The sequence below is a fragment of the Lynx rufus genome, unplaced genomic scaffold, assembly GCF_022079265.1.
Source record: "Lynx rufus isolate CCGP_SWC_20201006 ecotype Redwood Valley unplaced genomic scaffold, mLynRuf1.p SCAF_7, whole genome shotgun sequence".
NCBI lineage: Eukaryota > Metazoa > Chordata > Mammalia > Carnivora > Felidae > Lynx > Lynx rufus.
Genome location: NW_025814889.1, coordinates 90,331,856 through 90,344,903, shown reverse-complemented (window position 1 = coordinate 90,344,903; position 13,048 = coordinate 90,331,856). Strand labels below are relative to the sequence as shown.

General features: G+C 39.2%; 1 protein-coding gene across 1 annotated transcript in view; it reads left to right on the top strand.

Annotated features, from left to right (window-relative positions):
• WIF1 (WNT inhibitory factor 1) overlaps positions 1 to 13,048 on the top strand; it is a 67,771-nt gene that overhangs the window by 33,764 nt on the left and 20,959 nt on the right. Inside the window, exon 3 of the mRNA XM_047066492.1 lies at positions 7,730 to 7,838. Within this exon, the coding sequence (XP_046922448.1) occupies positions 7,730 to 7,838 (109 nt within the window). The remainder of the gene's footprint in view (positions 1 to 7,729; positions 7,839 to 13,048) is intronic.

Below are 13,048 nucleotides of genomic sequence, written 5' to 3'. Positions count from 1 at the left end.
TTCTTTTTTCAGAGCTGAAATCTCCCTCTCGTCTCCTCTAGAGCACCGTGCATTCAAACTGCTGCCTCCTGAGCCCTTCCATGTTCTCCAATAATTACCATCCTAGCCAGGGGAAGCGAGTGGCTGTGCTCCCGAGTTTCTCTTCCCACACCTCCTGTTTGGCCTGGCCCTGGTCCACTGGGTGCCAGCTGTACCCCTTAGAACAAAGTTTTCTTTCCCCAGTCCCATTCCTTACCCCACGTGATAGTGCCCAATACCGGCCTTCTCAGTGCCCAGTTTGGGGGTTGCCATTGACCCATCACTTTGCAGATGGTTGGATTAGGGCAGGCTCACTGGGAGGAGGAGGTCCTTGTCCCAGAAGCCTTGAGGAATAAAGAGGAATGAAGCCTTCGGTAGCCTCACTGCTGCCTACGTTGCCCCTCCCGTGGAAAATTTTGGCAATCTGGTGAAAGCAGTATGCTGAAGGGGGCTGTATTTTTAGAGCCCGTTTTGTCTGCATACTGCATCCTTTTTCTTGGTCTTTAGAAGAGAAAAACCTCTTTTCTATTCCCCAATGCTTTGCTTTTCTGCTTTCTTGTTACCCCTCCCTCAAAAAATAAACATTAAAAACCCCTCGCTTTTGGTTTTATCCAACACAAAACAGTAATATAGTGCTCTATGACATTGGTTTTCTATCTTCAGGAATCTTCAAAGAGAGTGACTAGCCAGTGATCTGTCAGATAGCCAGGTCTGTTTCTGGTTTGCATGAGCAATGGTGATTCCAAACCAGAGGAGGAAAAGATGGAAAATGTCTTAGATATTTCAGATTCATGTGAAGCCAAACCCTGTGATCTCCTGCCAGTTTTAGTTTACAAAACTTTCATGGTCCCGGATGTGTTTACTTGGACTTTAAGTTTGAATATTACCATTATATTCCAATAGCTTTACTCCCTCAACCCAGCCCACTAACTGTGGTCGATGGCAGTGTATATAAAAATGATTACTGGAACAGAAGAACTAGGCTGATTGAAATTCTCTAAGCAATGTTCATTTCGTTATCAATTAAGCCAAGACCAGTGAGATAATTAAGTAACTACTCTGCCTGGGGAGGAGCTTTTTCTTTTGGTTTTGAAACAAGTTTTTCTTAGAGCCAGTTTCAAAAGACTTCAGGAAAAAAGTCTTTGTTGACATTTCACACTTTCTCAGTGACATTGTAATTGCATATTGTCATTAGACAAGGCAAAATTTATATAAATTTATACAATCTTACAAAATGTACAAACTTAAAATTATGTAAATTACATATAATTAAAATGATATATATGTAACTTATAGAAGAGATCCGGTCTCTTCTGGAAACATGAACCAGAAGAGCATTGGACAACATCAGGTGTCATAACTGGACCTTGTCTACACTATCTGCCTATATTTATTCTGGGAGCCTCATTGCCAAGGTTTTGTCCCTAAACAAGCATAAAACAGTTACGAATTACACAGAGATTGGTTGGATATCAAATGTCAATGTTTGATTGCTCTTTTTTTCAAACATGTTCTCTAGTCTCTACATATGCCGCAGTGACTGACCACACAGCAAAGTAAAAGGGAATCTTTTGACCCATAAAAGTAATTTAGCAATCACCGAAACAGAAAAGCTGATTCCTATCGGTAAAATCAGAGGCTCATGCCCTTCACCATAGCAGTGTGCCCTGGGATGCACTGGGCTTACGCATCTGGATGCTTCTCAGTAGGTCATTCATTCATTCATTCAGCAAATATTCATTAAATACCTGGTGTGCCCAATGCTGAGTGAATCCTTAGTAGTGTTGGGGGAAAGATAGAATCCCATCCTTAACCACAAAGAATCCAAACTGTACATGAAAATCCATGATCTCTACGTGGGAAAAATTTAACAATGACACAGGACAGTGTATGTTTAAGGGCTATGCTAGTTTGGGTCCTATTACCAGTCAGTGCAGGCGAAAACACTGGAATAGAGGTATGGCTTTGGTAATGTTTAGAGCACATCATTTGAGCCTCAGAAGAGGACCTCTGTTGGGGAGTAGTCCAAAATAAAGGAAATTTGGAGCCAGATTTTGGAGGACACTTGACAGGCTGAGGGCCCTATCCCAGAGATAAGGGGTGACAGGAAAGCATTGTGATACGGCAAAACCGATGTTTCCACTAGATATATTGGCTTATGTTATAGCAGAGGTTTTAGAAAAAAAAATTTTTTAACGTTTATTTATTTTTGAGACAGAGAGAGACACAGCATGAACGGGGGAGGGGCAGAGAGAGAGGGAGACACAGAATCAGAAGCAGGCTCCAGGCTCCGAGCCATCAGCCCAGAGCCCGACGCGGGGGCTCGAACTCGCGGACTGCGAGATCGTGACCTGAGCTGAAGTCAGACGCTCAACCAACTGAGCCACCCAGGCGCCCCATAGCAGAGGTTTTAAAGAGGGAAGCAAGAAAGATACTTCAGAAAATGTTCTAATAATGCCAACATGAGTAAACAAAGGCTGGGTTAAGGAGGAAGCAGTAGGAGTGAGAGGCAGGGACAGAATCAAAAGATTATACAAGGACAAAGGACAAGACTTTGGTGTCTGTCTATTGGGAGATGAGGTAGAGACAAGAAACAATGACTCAGAGGTTCAGTACTTTTGTTATTGGAAAAATGATAATACTGTTGACAGATACAAAGACATCGAGTCAGGAAACTGGTTTGGGAAGATAAATGACTTAAGCTCCGTGCACACAAGCATGGCCATGAGGCAGTGTGAATGGTTCACACTGAGCATCATTGCCCAAAAGGAAATAGTTCAACTTGTGAATGTGCATGAGTTTTATGATAGAATATAAAGAGAGAAGAGCGGAGGCCTGAGTCTTAGCGATTTTTACAGTCAGGAGCTGAGAGGAGAAGAGTTAATAAGGAAATACAGGAAAATCAAGACACGGGAGAAGAATCCACAGAGTGTCACAGCATCCAAAGATAATGAGTTGTGAGTTTGAAGGATGATATTTTGCAGGGAGGTGACAAGAAGAATGCCCAGGAAGAATGTGAGATCTGGCAATTTTTGGTCTAGACATTCAGGCGTCAGATTATTTTAAGCATTGGGCGTGTTTGTTCATTTTGTTTGGGACTTTAACATTGAACTATTTTCCTTTCATGCTTACTTTAGTAGATTTCTTCCCGCCCTTCACATACAGTGTAGGAACTATTTCAAATCCTCCTAGTAATTCTCACACTGAATGCCTGGCTAATCTGAACAAACATGCATGCTATAGTAACACCAGGTTCTTGTGAGAATTCAATGAACAGTGACTGTAGTGTAGTAAACACTCAATAAAAATTATTTGTAGATTTCAAACTTTACAACATCTATATGCTTTGTATCTACAAATCGCCTGAGATTTTTTTTAGGACAACCCTGATCCCACTATTGCTTTAGTGTTCTCTCATGAACACTTAGGTTAGCATCATGATACATGAAGTCAAAAGAGGTTTGAGAGCCATGGTTTTATGAAAAACCTTTGATTCTTAACTCAGAGGTTCCTGTAATTATTGTGCTTATTAGATTAAGTATGCACCACAAACCCATAACTTCAAAGATGATAAATCCTGGATTCTCCCTGTTCCTCCCAATGTAGTTCTCTGCTTCCTCTCTCTGAGTCCACCCAAGAAAGAGTGCCAGTGTGAAGGGCCTTCTGAGTTTATTCCATTTTGCCGCTTAAATGATGTCTTCATCTCTTCTGGAAGGAACAACCTTAATAGTCAGCCAAGTTGCTTGGAAGCAAGTTAACTTGCTCCAGCACTCAACTCCTCTCTTGATAATATTTGGGTGTCTTTTATACTTCTCCATGAAAAGAAAATTTACTGCATGGCAAGCCAGGCCAGCAAGATTTTTCAGCAACTTAATTTAGAAGTGAATTATTCTCCTGAATAGGCCCATTCTTTGTTTGAATACAAGGCGATCTTTTCATGTGTTTCTCAAATAAGCACCCTACTTACCTCTACCTGAGTTTCCATTAGTGTCATTTAATAAAACAAAATGTTCTTTTCCCTAATAGAGGTTTCATGCTCTCCAATATGCCACCTCCCTATTAGAGTTCATGCTCTGAGTTCCTTTTATCTAAGTAATAAATCTACAATCTCTGAAACTTGTTCCCAAACTTTAAAGCGAGCTCGCTGTTCTTTGGCCTAGAATGTAAGTTTTATTTGCCCCCAAATAAGTTTTTCCAGTGGAGAGGTTTGGGACCAAGACTGTTTATTATATTATAAATAAAGTAAAAACAGAAAGTCCTGTCTAGAACTGAAAATATGACATTATAAATCTATCGCTTATTTCATCAGCCATTTTAACTTTGAGGGAAATATTTTAGCTATTTAAGTTAATACTTAAGTTAAATGAGGAATATATGTCATTTCTACCACACGGTGATGATAATCTATTTGTAGAAATATTTATATGGTACTCGTGGTTTGGGTAGATCCGTTTATAATGACAAAGTGAAACTTTGAAAGAAGTCAGTGTTAAGATCAGAGACAAAGCGTTAGTCAATTTCTTTCTTCCTTTTTTACTTCTTTTTTTATTGTGCAACTGCAGCTTTTTTTTTTGTTAATGTTTATTTGTTTTTGAGAGAGAGCCGGAGCATGAGTGGGGGAGGAGCAGAGAGAGAGGGAGACACAGAATCCAAAGCAGACTCTAGGCTCTGAGTTGTCAGCACAGAGCTTGACGTGGGGCTTGAACCCCTGAACCATGAGATCATCATGACCCCAGCCAAAGTTGGATGCTTAACCGACAGAGCCATCAGACCCCCCAGGTTGGTCAATTTCTAAGTAGTTTCCACATTAGGATTTTTAAGAAGGCAATGAAAACAGTAGATAGGCAAGCCCCTTTAAAAAATATATACCAAGTATGAAGGAAATTATATATTTCAGAAATTATAGCATCATTATCATCTTCAGAAAGAAAGACGAACAAAAAAAAAAAAGCTTTCTCTAGAAACTGCCTATTGCCAATAAAAATCCAAGCAAGAAACTGTTTTGACCAATTCCTGCCCTATGATATAGTCTTAGATTTGCAGTAGAAAAACTGATACTCACTGATTCTCAGAGAAATCAAAGGGACATCCTACAACCTCTAGTGTGAAATTCATTATTGATAAGAATGAGAATGTTGGCTGTCCAGACAAATCCATTAAACATCATATTGAGCAGTCATGCCAATGCGAATTACAAACTAATTAGCCAGCCTACTTAACGTGGCCAAACTCAAAAGCAACAACAGGAGACCCAGTGGCTCTGTGGAATTGTTTCTGGACCCTGAGTAAAACTCTCAGTTCCACATTCTTTGAACATCATCAAAAGTCTTTGAAAGACATGTTCAGAAGCTACGTTCTTAGTAAATGTTGTTTTCTTAAAGCAAGTACGCAAGCAAGAGATTTAAATCCAATTGTTACATGAGCACAGCCTACATAGAAGTCCAAAAAAAGAGTATTTCATCTGTGATCAGAGAATTATTCAAACGGAGCCAATGTTATCATCATCCACACAGAACTGAAAGCAGGATACATAATAAATGTTTGGTTTTTAAATAAATGGGTTTATTTCACTATAAAAGGCAAGGAACCCCATGTAGAAAATTTGGAAAAGAGGGAAAAGGAAAAAAATCAGTTAGCATCAATCATACACAATCATTGTTTTAATATTGATGGCTAGTCTTTCATCCTTTTTCTTAGTAACACACAAAAAAATTAACTTATTTTTAATTATATTTTTATTAATTCTCTTTTAAAGTATATCACCCATATAGAGGTAGATTTCATTTATAAAGTGACGGAGCTCAAAGATAGAATTATGAGCGGCAAATGATGACCTGTTGAATGGTATTTGAAGCAATCCAGCCACTGAAATGTTTTATTTTCAGCATGTTTGTGTTCTGTCCACTCAGCTCTTTTCCATCATCATATGTACTGTTACTACAAGTGTTAAACGTTGGGACGTCATGTGCATTACGCAGGCATTTGTTATGTTATTGTTGTTGTTATTACTGTACTTAATAAAGCAAATAAACCAAAGTTATGAATTATAAGGGCATGTATCACTAAATCCTTTCACAATGCCAACTAAAATATATTTTAGAACCAAATGTCAAGTGATAAACATTATTCAATAAAGTGTAGAGGGAAGTGCAGCTGGCAGAGCCATTTAAAACACCCGGATTCATGAAACACTATCTGAGAAGTAGCCCACTTTTAAGAGTTGTCGGTTTACCACAAGGTCGGAAATAACGTTCTCTTTTTCAAAGGAATTCATTCCAAACTGACTTACCTTTCCTGATGACACTTCTTTCCTTCATCAGACTTGCAGTCCTCTGCCTTTCCTCCATCAGGGTAGGAAATGACTCTATCCTCAGGGCCCTCCTGGTGAATGAATTTAATAAAATTAATTCATGGAACTTTGTTACCAAGGACTCTTCATGGTGGTCTTCTGGAACACTGCCACAACCCAAAGAAGGGGCCACAGTGGGAATTTAGTCAACTAAGGTGCTTCTTTTGGTCCAGTGAAACCAGGAAGTGTTTTCCAACACGCTGCAAGCATAGCCAATGTCCCCATAGCAGCTGAGATCACCCCTTTGCATTATCATCCTCCTACAAAGTCCTTAACACCTAATACATTGATTCTATGACTTAGGGCAAAAAATTGTGTGAATGTCTAGCAGGTATCTCTTAATACCCTCCATACTGGGAAATAAATTTTATACTGAATATAAAGAAAGGCCATATTCTTTTTTAAACTTCTTTGTAACCCATATTCATGTAATTAATAATTTAGTTAATGAACCCATCCAAATTCTGTATATCTCTACAGATAACTGCAGAACCACTCAGCTTGCCTCTCATTTTGGCATCTACACTATTTATTGATTTTTCTTTAATCCCAAGCAAGAACACGTTGTTTCTATCACAAATCTTTTGAATAACCCAGTTGAGAATCAGTTAAGCATCAAAGCTCTCCAGTGAGATCAGACTTCACTGGTTTCAGTGTTTCATGGATATTCAAGTAGGAGGAATTATTCTTCTCTACTAGACTTAGTGGGAAAATTTAAATGTTTAGAACGTAAAATTTTATCACTTGTTGCCATATTGCGGCAGTGGCTTTTGCACTTTTAGGCTTTTCTCTCCATAATTAAATTGAGACATTTAATGTAATCCTGCCAAAGGGAATGGCACTGAAAAATAAATCTCAACAGCAAAATCATTAAATTTTGGACTTTAATATCTTCTTTTGCCAATAAGTTACTGCTTTCATTTTCCCTTAGATCTTACAGCTTTCCAAATTCTGATCAAAAGACTTAAAGAATGACCCAAGAAGCCGAAGTGGATTGATTGTGTAAGGACTAACAGTTGCTTAATTGTTTTGACACCATTTGTTTCCTCAAGAGCATGTTTTTCTCAATCCTTTTAAAAGACAGCAACTAAGTAATATTAAGCGAAAAGGCTGCCTTGTGGATATTTTGGATAGATGTCATTAATGTTTTTAAAGCATCACTTCTCTCCAGAGTCTAATTCCTAGAGTTCTAAAATCCAGAAGGACGAGTTTTGCCTACACAATTTTTTGGATGTCATGTGCTCCACCAGAGTTCCTATAGTGAAAAATGTCACTTTCCCTTCAAAGGAATGACCAGTGAAGAAATGCCTTCTCAAGCTCCGTGGTTCCCATGGTACTGATTGTCATTGCCTTTTGTTGTAGGCAGAGTACTTCTATGAATTCCTGTCCTTACGCTCCCTGGATAAAGGCATCATGGCAGACCCAACTGTCAATGTCCCTCTGCTGGGAACAGTGCCTCACAAGGCATCAGGTGGGTGGTCTTTGCCTCGGAGGAAGGTTTACATTTAAAATGTAATGGGAATGGGAATAATATTTAAGATCCAGAAGTCGCCCACCAGAGGAATGAATTGTGGAATGTTTTCCTGAAGAGATCTGTTGATTTTAGGGCAGCTTGGCATGTTCCTGTCTCCTTTACGCAAAACATTAGGACAGGAGTGACTAACTGGCAGTTTTATGATTTCCTAAAGACTCTACATAGCCCCAGTTGGTAAGTGACCACAGATTAAAGAAAGTCACCATATGAGATATATCTGGCCAATAAGTATGAAAAAAAAGTGACTTGGGGCAGATGGAATCCAATCAAGAGAAACATCCTCAAAATGAGCATTGTATTAAATAGGAATTTGAAGGAGAGAAAAGACATGGAAAAATGGAAGAAAGGGGTTAATATTTGAGAGCTTATCACCTTTCCCTGCTAAGAAAATAAAGCATGGGTTATTTGTTTAGAGCTTTCAGCTTGCAAAATAGCACTTCATACATTATCTAATTTGAATTCTGGGAAGGAGTCAAGGCCAGAATTAATGCTCCATTCTACAAATTAGAAAATTCAGGCCTATGAGTTGTTACGGAACCTGGTCTGGATCACCTAGCGGAAGAACCAAGCACTCGGAGATCTTGGAAGGCAGGAGGTTTATTTCACACTGGTGGGCTCAGAGGAGATCACTCTCCTGAGGTCTGAGTCCCCAGCATAAGCATGGAGGACAATTTATAGTCATTTACTCCCACAATAGTAATTTGGCATGCAAGGCAAGCAAGGCAGGAAGAAGACCATGGAAGGAGAGTCTTTGAGTAGGGTCTGGAATTCCCCTATCAGCCCTGTCGGCCATCTTATAACATAATTTTTTCCCTATCAGAGACTTCACTGACTTTCCCAAAGTCATATATGAGTAATAAGCAATGGAGCTGAGAGTATAGCCCAGGTCTTATAAGACTTTTAGAAAAGTACAGAGATCACTTATGTTAACGTGTTCAATCACATGTTCATTTCCTTCTAGTTTATGAATATATATTTTCCCATGGTTGTGATAATATTACATATTTGGTTTTGCACTGTTTTTTTTCTTACTATTAACATTTTAACCTAAGCATTTTCCCATGTCATTTAGGTTTTTCCAAAAGTCATTTTTAATGCCCTTATTATCCATTTTATGAACATCCCCCAAATTGGTTTACTCATTCCCTTATTGTGTGTTACTTAGATTGTTTTCAGGGTTTTCATACTAGAAATATCACAATAAACATCCTTTACAAAGTACTAGATGGTCACTGAGCAGAAAACCTGCTCATCTTATCCCCCATGACTGCCAACACACGGCCGAGCACAGAACAGGCATTCAGAAAATACTTATTGGACTAATGTGTATACCAAAATCTTAGAGCTCATCGCATTATTTTGTTAAAATAAATTCTTAGAAGTACAATTCTTATGTCAAAGGACATGAACTATGAGCATTTTAAAAGGCTTTTAGAACGAATTGCCAAAATACCACATTACTTTCCACACAGGCTGTGCCCCTTTGCCCCGGCTAGCAGTGTGGGAGAGTGCCTGGCTCATTGTAACTTCATCAGTATGGGTTATTAATCACATCAACTATTTTGCTGACTTAAAAAATGAAAAGCGTTTTCTTGGTGTTCTTTTCATTTGTTTTTTTAATTTCAATAGAGGCAGAAGACATTTTCCTGCCTCTATTAGACAATGTAAAATGTCTGTGTACTATGCTCATTTTTATATTTGAAATAATAGTGTTCTTTGTTTTCAAAGCTCACTGTATTTTAACTATTTATACTTTATGGCATATTTTTCAATTTATTATTTAGTTTTTTTAAGGTGGCGATATGCAGAGTCTTTAAAATCCTATGTGGTCAAAACTATTCTTTTCTTTGTCACTTTTTCCTATTACTTTTATGCTTGGAAGGTAACTCTTATTCCAGAGAGCTGGTAAGTGGTAATTTATGATGCGGTTTTTGAGGGGGGTGATAGTGGGGTTTGCGGGGTCCGGAGCCAGTGGCCAAAGAGAATTCCTGAAGATGTCTTTGGTGCAAAAAAAAGTGATGCTGGGGTGCCTGGGTGGCTCAGTCGGTTAGGCGTCCGACTTTGGCTCAGGTCATGATCTCATGGTTCATGAGTTCGAGTCTCGCGTCGGGCTCTGTACTGACAGCTTGGAGCCTGCTTCGGAATCTAGGACTCCCCGTCTCTCTCTGTCCCCTCCCCAGCGCGTGCTCTGTCTCTGTCTCTCAAAAAATAAATAAACGTTAAAAAAAATTTTTTTTAAGGTGATTTTACTGAAGCATGGGGACAGGACCCGTGGGCAGGAAGAGCAGCCCTGGGGCCATGAGGAGAGACTGGTTATATACTACGAGGTTGGGGGAGGTAAAGTCCGGGGGGAAGTTTCCAGTGAGATTTTCATATGCTAAAGAAGACTCCCAAGACAGTGGAGGCCTAGCTATTGTCAAGCTAAGGTGGTTTTCCCTGGAGCAAAACATTAACATTAAGACAGTAGGGAGTTCCTGGAGAAACATTTTACTCTGCCTGCCTCAAGTATTTGTCAATGGGTTGCAGGCTCTAAGGAAATTTAGTTCTACGTGCCCTTTCCTTCTGCCTTTGTTTCCCACATCAATTTACACATGCTTCTATTATTTTATCAAAATTTGTTTCGGTAGGAGTAAGAGGCTCTAACCTGAATTATTTTCCTGAGTAATCAGCTTTTCCAGTGCGATAGGATGAATTGTTTCAAGATCTGCTTTTTATTTCACATTATGTTCTTCTGTACATTGAGTTTTAGAGCTTACTATTTGTTCCAATATTGTCATATTTTTAGTTTTATAATATTTTTAAATAGCTGATATCATAACCCTGTCCTTTAAAAAAATAGTCTTATTTTTCTAGAGGAAAGTTAGATTATCTTTGATATCAAATAAAAATCTCATTAAGGTCTAATATAAATCTATGCAATAATTAGGGAATCGGATACCCTTATAAAGTCCATTTTCAGGTTGTGGTTATCAACTACTTCCAGTGGATCTCTAGGATCACATCCCAGCATTGGAAGAGTTGGGGACTAAATAAGCAGAGTTTTTCCAATTTCCTGCCATAGGTACCAAGGTGGGTGGAGACAGCAAGAGTGTGAATCTGAGTTTCTCTTGGGTCATCCCGGTGCTGTTGGTATAACCAGCAGTCCTCCCAGAGTATTTACCTCCAATCTAGATGGGTTTGGAGTTCTAGGAATCTCCTGTGAAGGAACGAGGACTTGGATTCTGGAGATAAACTCACCTGAGATTTGTAGCCCCAAGGATAAGGCTATCCCATTCCAGATACATGGATATCGCTATTCCATGCAGATGACATCGCTACTGCTGTCGCATATTACTGCACAGAGACAAGGGCGTTCTTCGAGTATGGCCATTACTCAGCCTCGTGCCACATCTACTGCTGTTTCTTTCTAGTCAAAGATAATTTTTTTTGTATACAATTTTCTTGATCATAGGTTTTAGTCTTTCTTTTTAGAAGCACTCACGAATGAAACAAATACATAATATATCTCTCAAATGCCATTTTATATTTAAACATTTTTCCTTTGTTGTTCCCTGATTATCAGAAGAATACAGGCTCATTTGTAGAGCACTCAGAACATATTCATTAATTACAGTTACACCTGCGCAACATCCAATAAATCTTCCATCTCTGGATTTCCAATTTCATGCTTGTATCCTAATTCTTCCCAGTTTTGTTCCTTATAGTGTCTAGTAAAAAAAAGCTTACTGAATTTCTACTTCTTAGGATATTGAAACAACCACATTTTGAATATATGATGTGGGAATATTTTAATACTCCACGCTTAGGTAAAACTTTAATTTCTAATAATCTAGAATCCTTATAAATAATAAAATTTAGGGGGGAAAGTGAATGATGCTTTGGAAAAGGTGGGACGAAAAAGAATAAACCTTTTTCTGGGATGAGGTGACTTATGCGAGGTGACTTGTGACTCACGCGCATGCATACACACACACACACACACACACACACATAAACGCAGATACACCGCATATACAACCCCACCCCCACATACATAAGGTTTTAAAGGCAGATGTAGGATTTGTTTGCAGAAATGCAGGTGCACTAAGTTTATGGGAATTTTAGCCCATTGAAGGGCAGTTATTCATTAGCCTTATTAGCTCAGTCCCCACAGTAGGAGCAGTAAGGGCACCTTGAATTATTAAAAAGTAACCAGATCAGTGTGTCTTTGCTCCTAAACATCCAGGTAGTATTCATTATTCTACTGGTCTATTTTATACCCTCAAGCTGCTAAGTTGTTCTTTTATCCCCCAGACTCCTCTATGCCTGAACATTGCATGGAAAAGAAAACTCTTGATCTTTAACAGTTACGAAGTGCCTGCCTTCTGGCATCTGAAGAAAACAAAAACAGGAAATACAAACTGCAGGCTGGTTCAGTAAAATTGGATAACCAAAAACAGTTTCCATGAAGCCAAGGCTCTGCCTCTTTGAAAACTGTTTCTGTCATACCATGAAACCAACAAGGCAGGCCTGTTTCTCAACCAAGACTTCCAGGAATTCCATGTCTAGACATTTTGGAATAAGTGCTAATGCAGGAGGGACCATCTTCTTAGTGACCCCAGTCTTTAGCAGAACGTGAAGCCAGGGAAGGTGCTCAGTATTTGGTGAGAGGATGAATGGCTGTCAGCACAGCTTGGCCCACACTGATGACTGTTTGTGTGGTCGCATATCAGTCTGTGGTCGTGTGGGGCTGAGGATAAGCTCTCGCCCTCTCTCTCGTCTCTTCCCTTGTATGGGCAGAGGCTCCCCTGACTGACCGGAGGCTGAGGGCGTGTGAGCGCCATACTCACGTGAGTGTGGGAGAAGCATGTAATCAGAATGCGTTTGCTGTTTACTTCTGTGTGAGAGTTAGTTTACGTGCAATCAATCAGTTGCACATCAAGGGTGTACTTGGATGCCACGTGAGTTATGTTCAATCTGCTTTAGTTGTTCTGAGTTGTTTTAATTTACCTTGGTTTCATTATACAGATGTGCTGAAATTCACATCTGGACGAATCTCATCTAGCTTTGGGTAAAAGTAGCTTTCTACTCCTATGCTTGTTGTTGCAAAAACACAACGTAACTTTTACATTTCTACTATTCTTTGGATGTAGAGTCTGCTTTTTCTG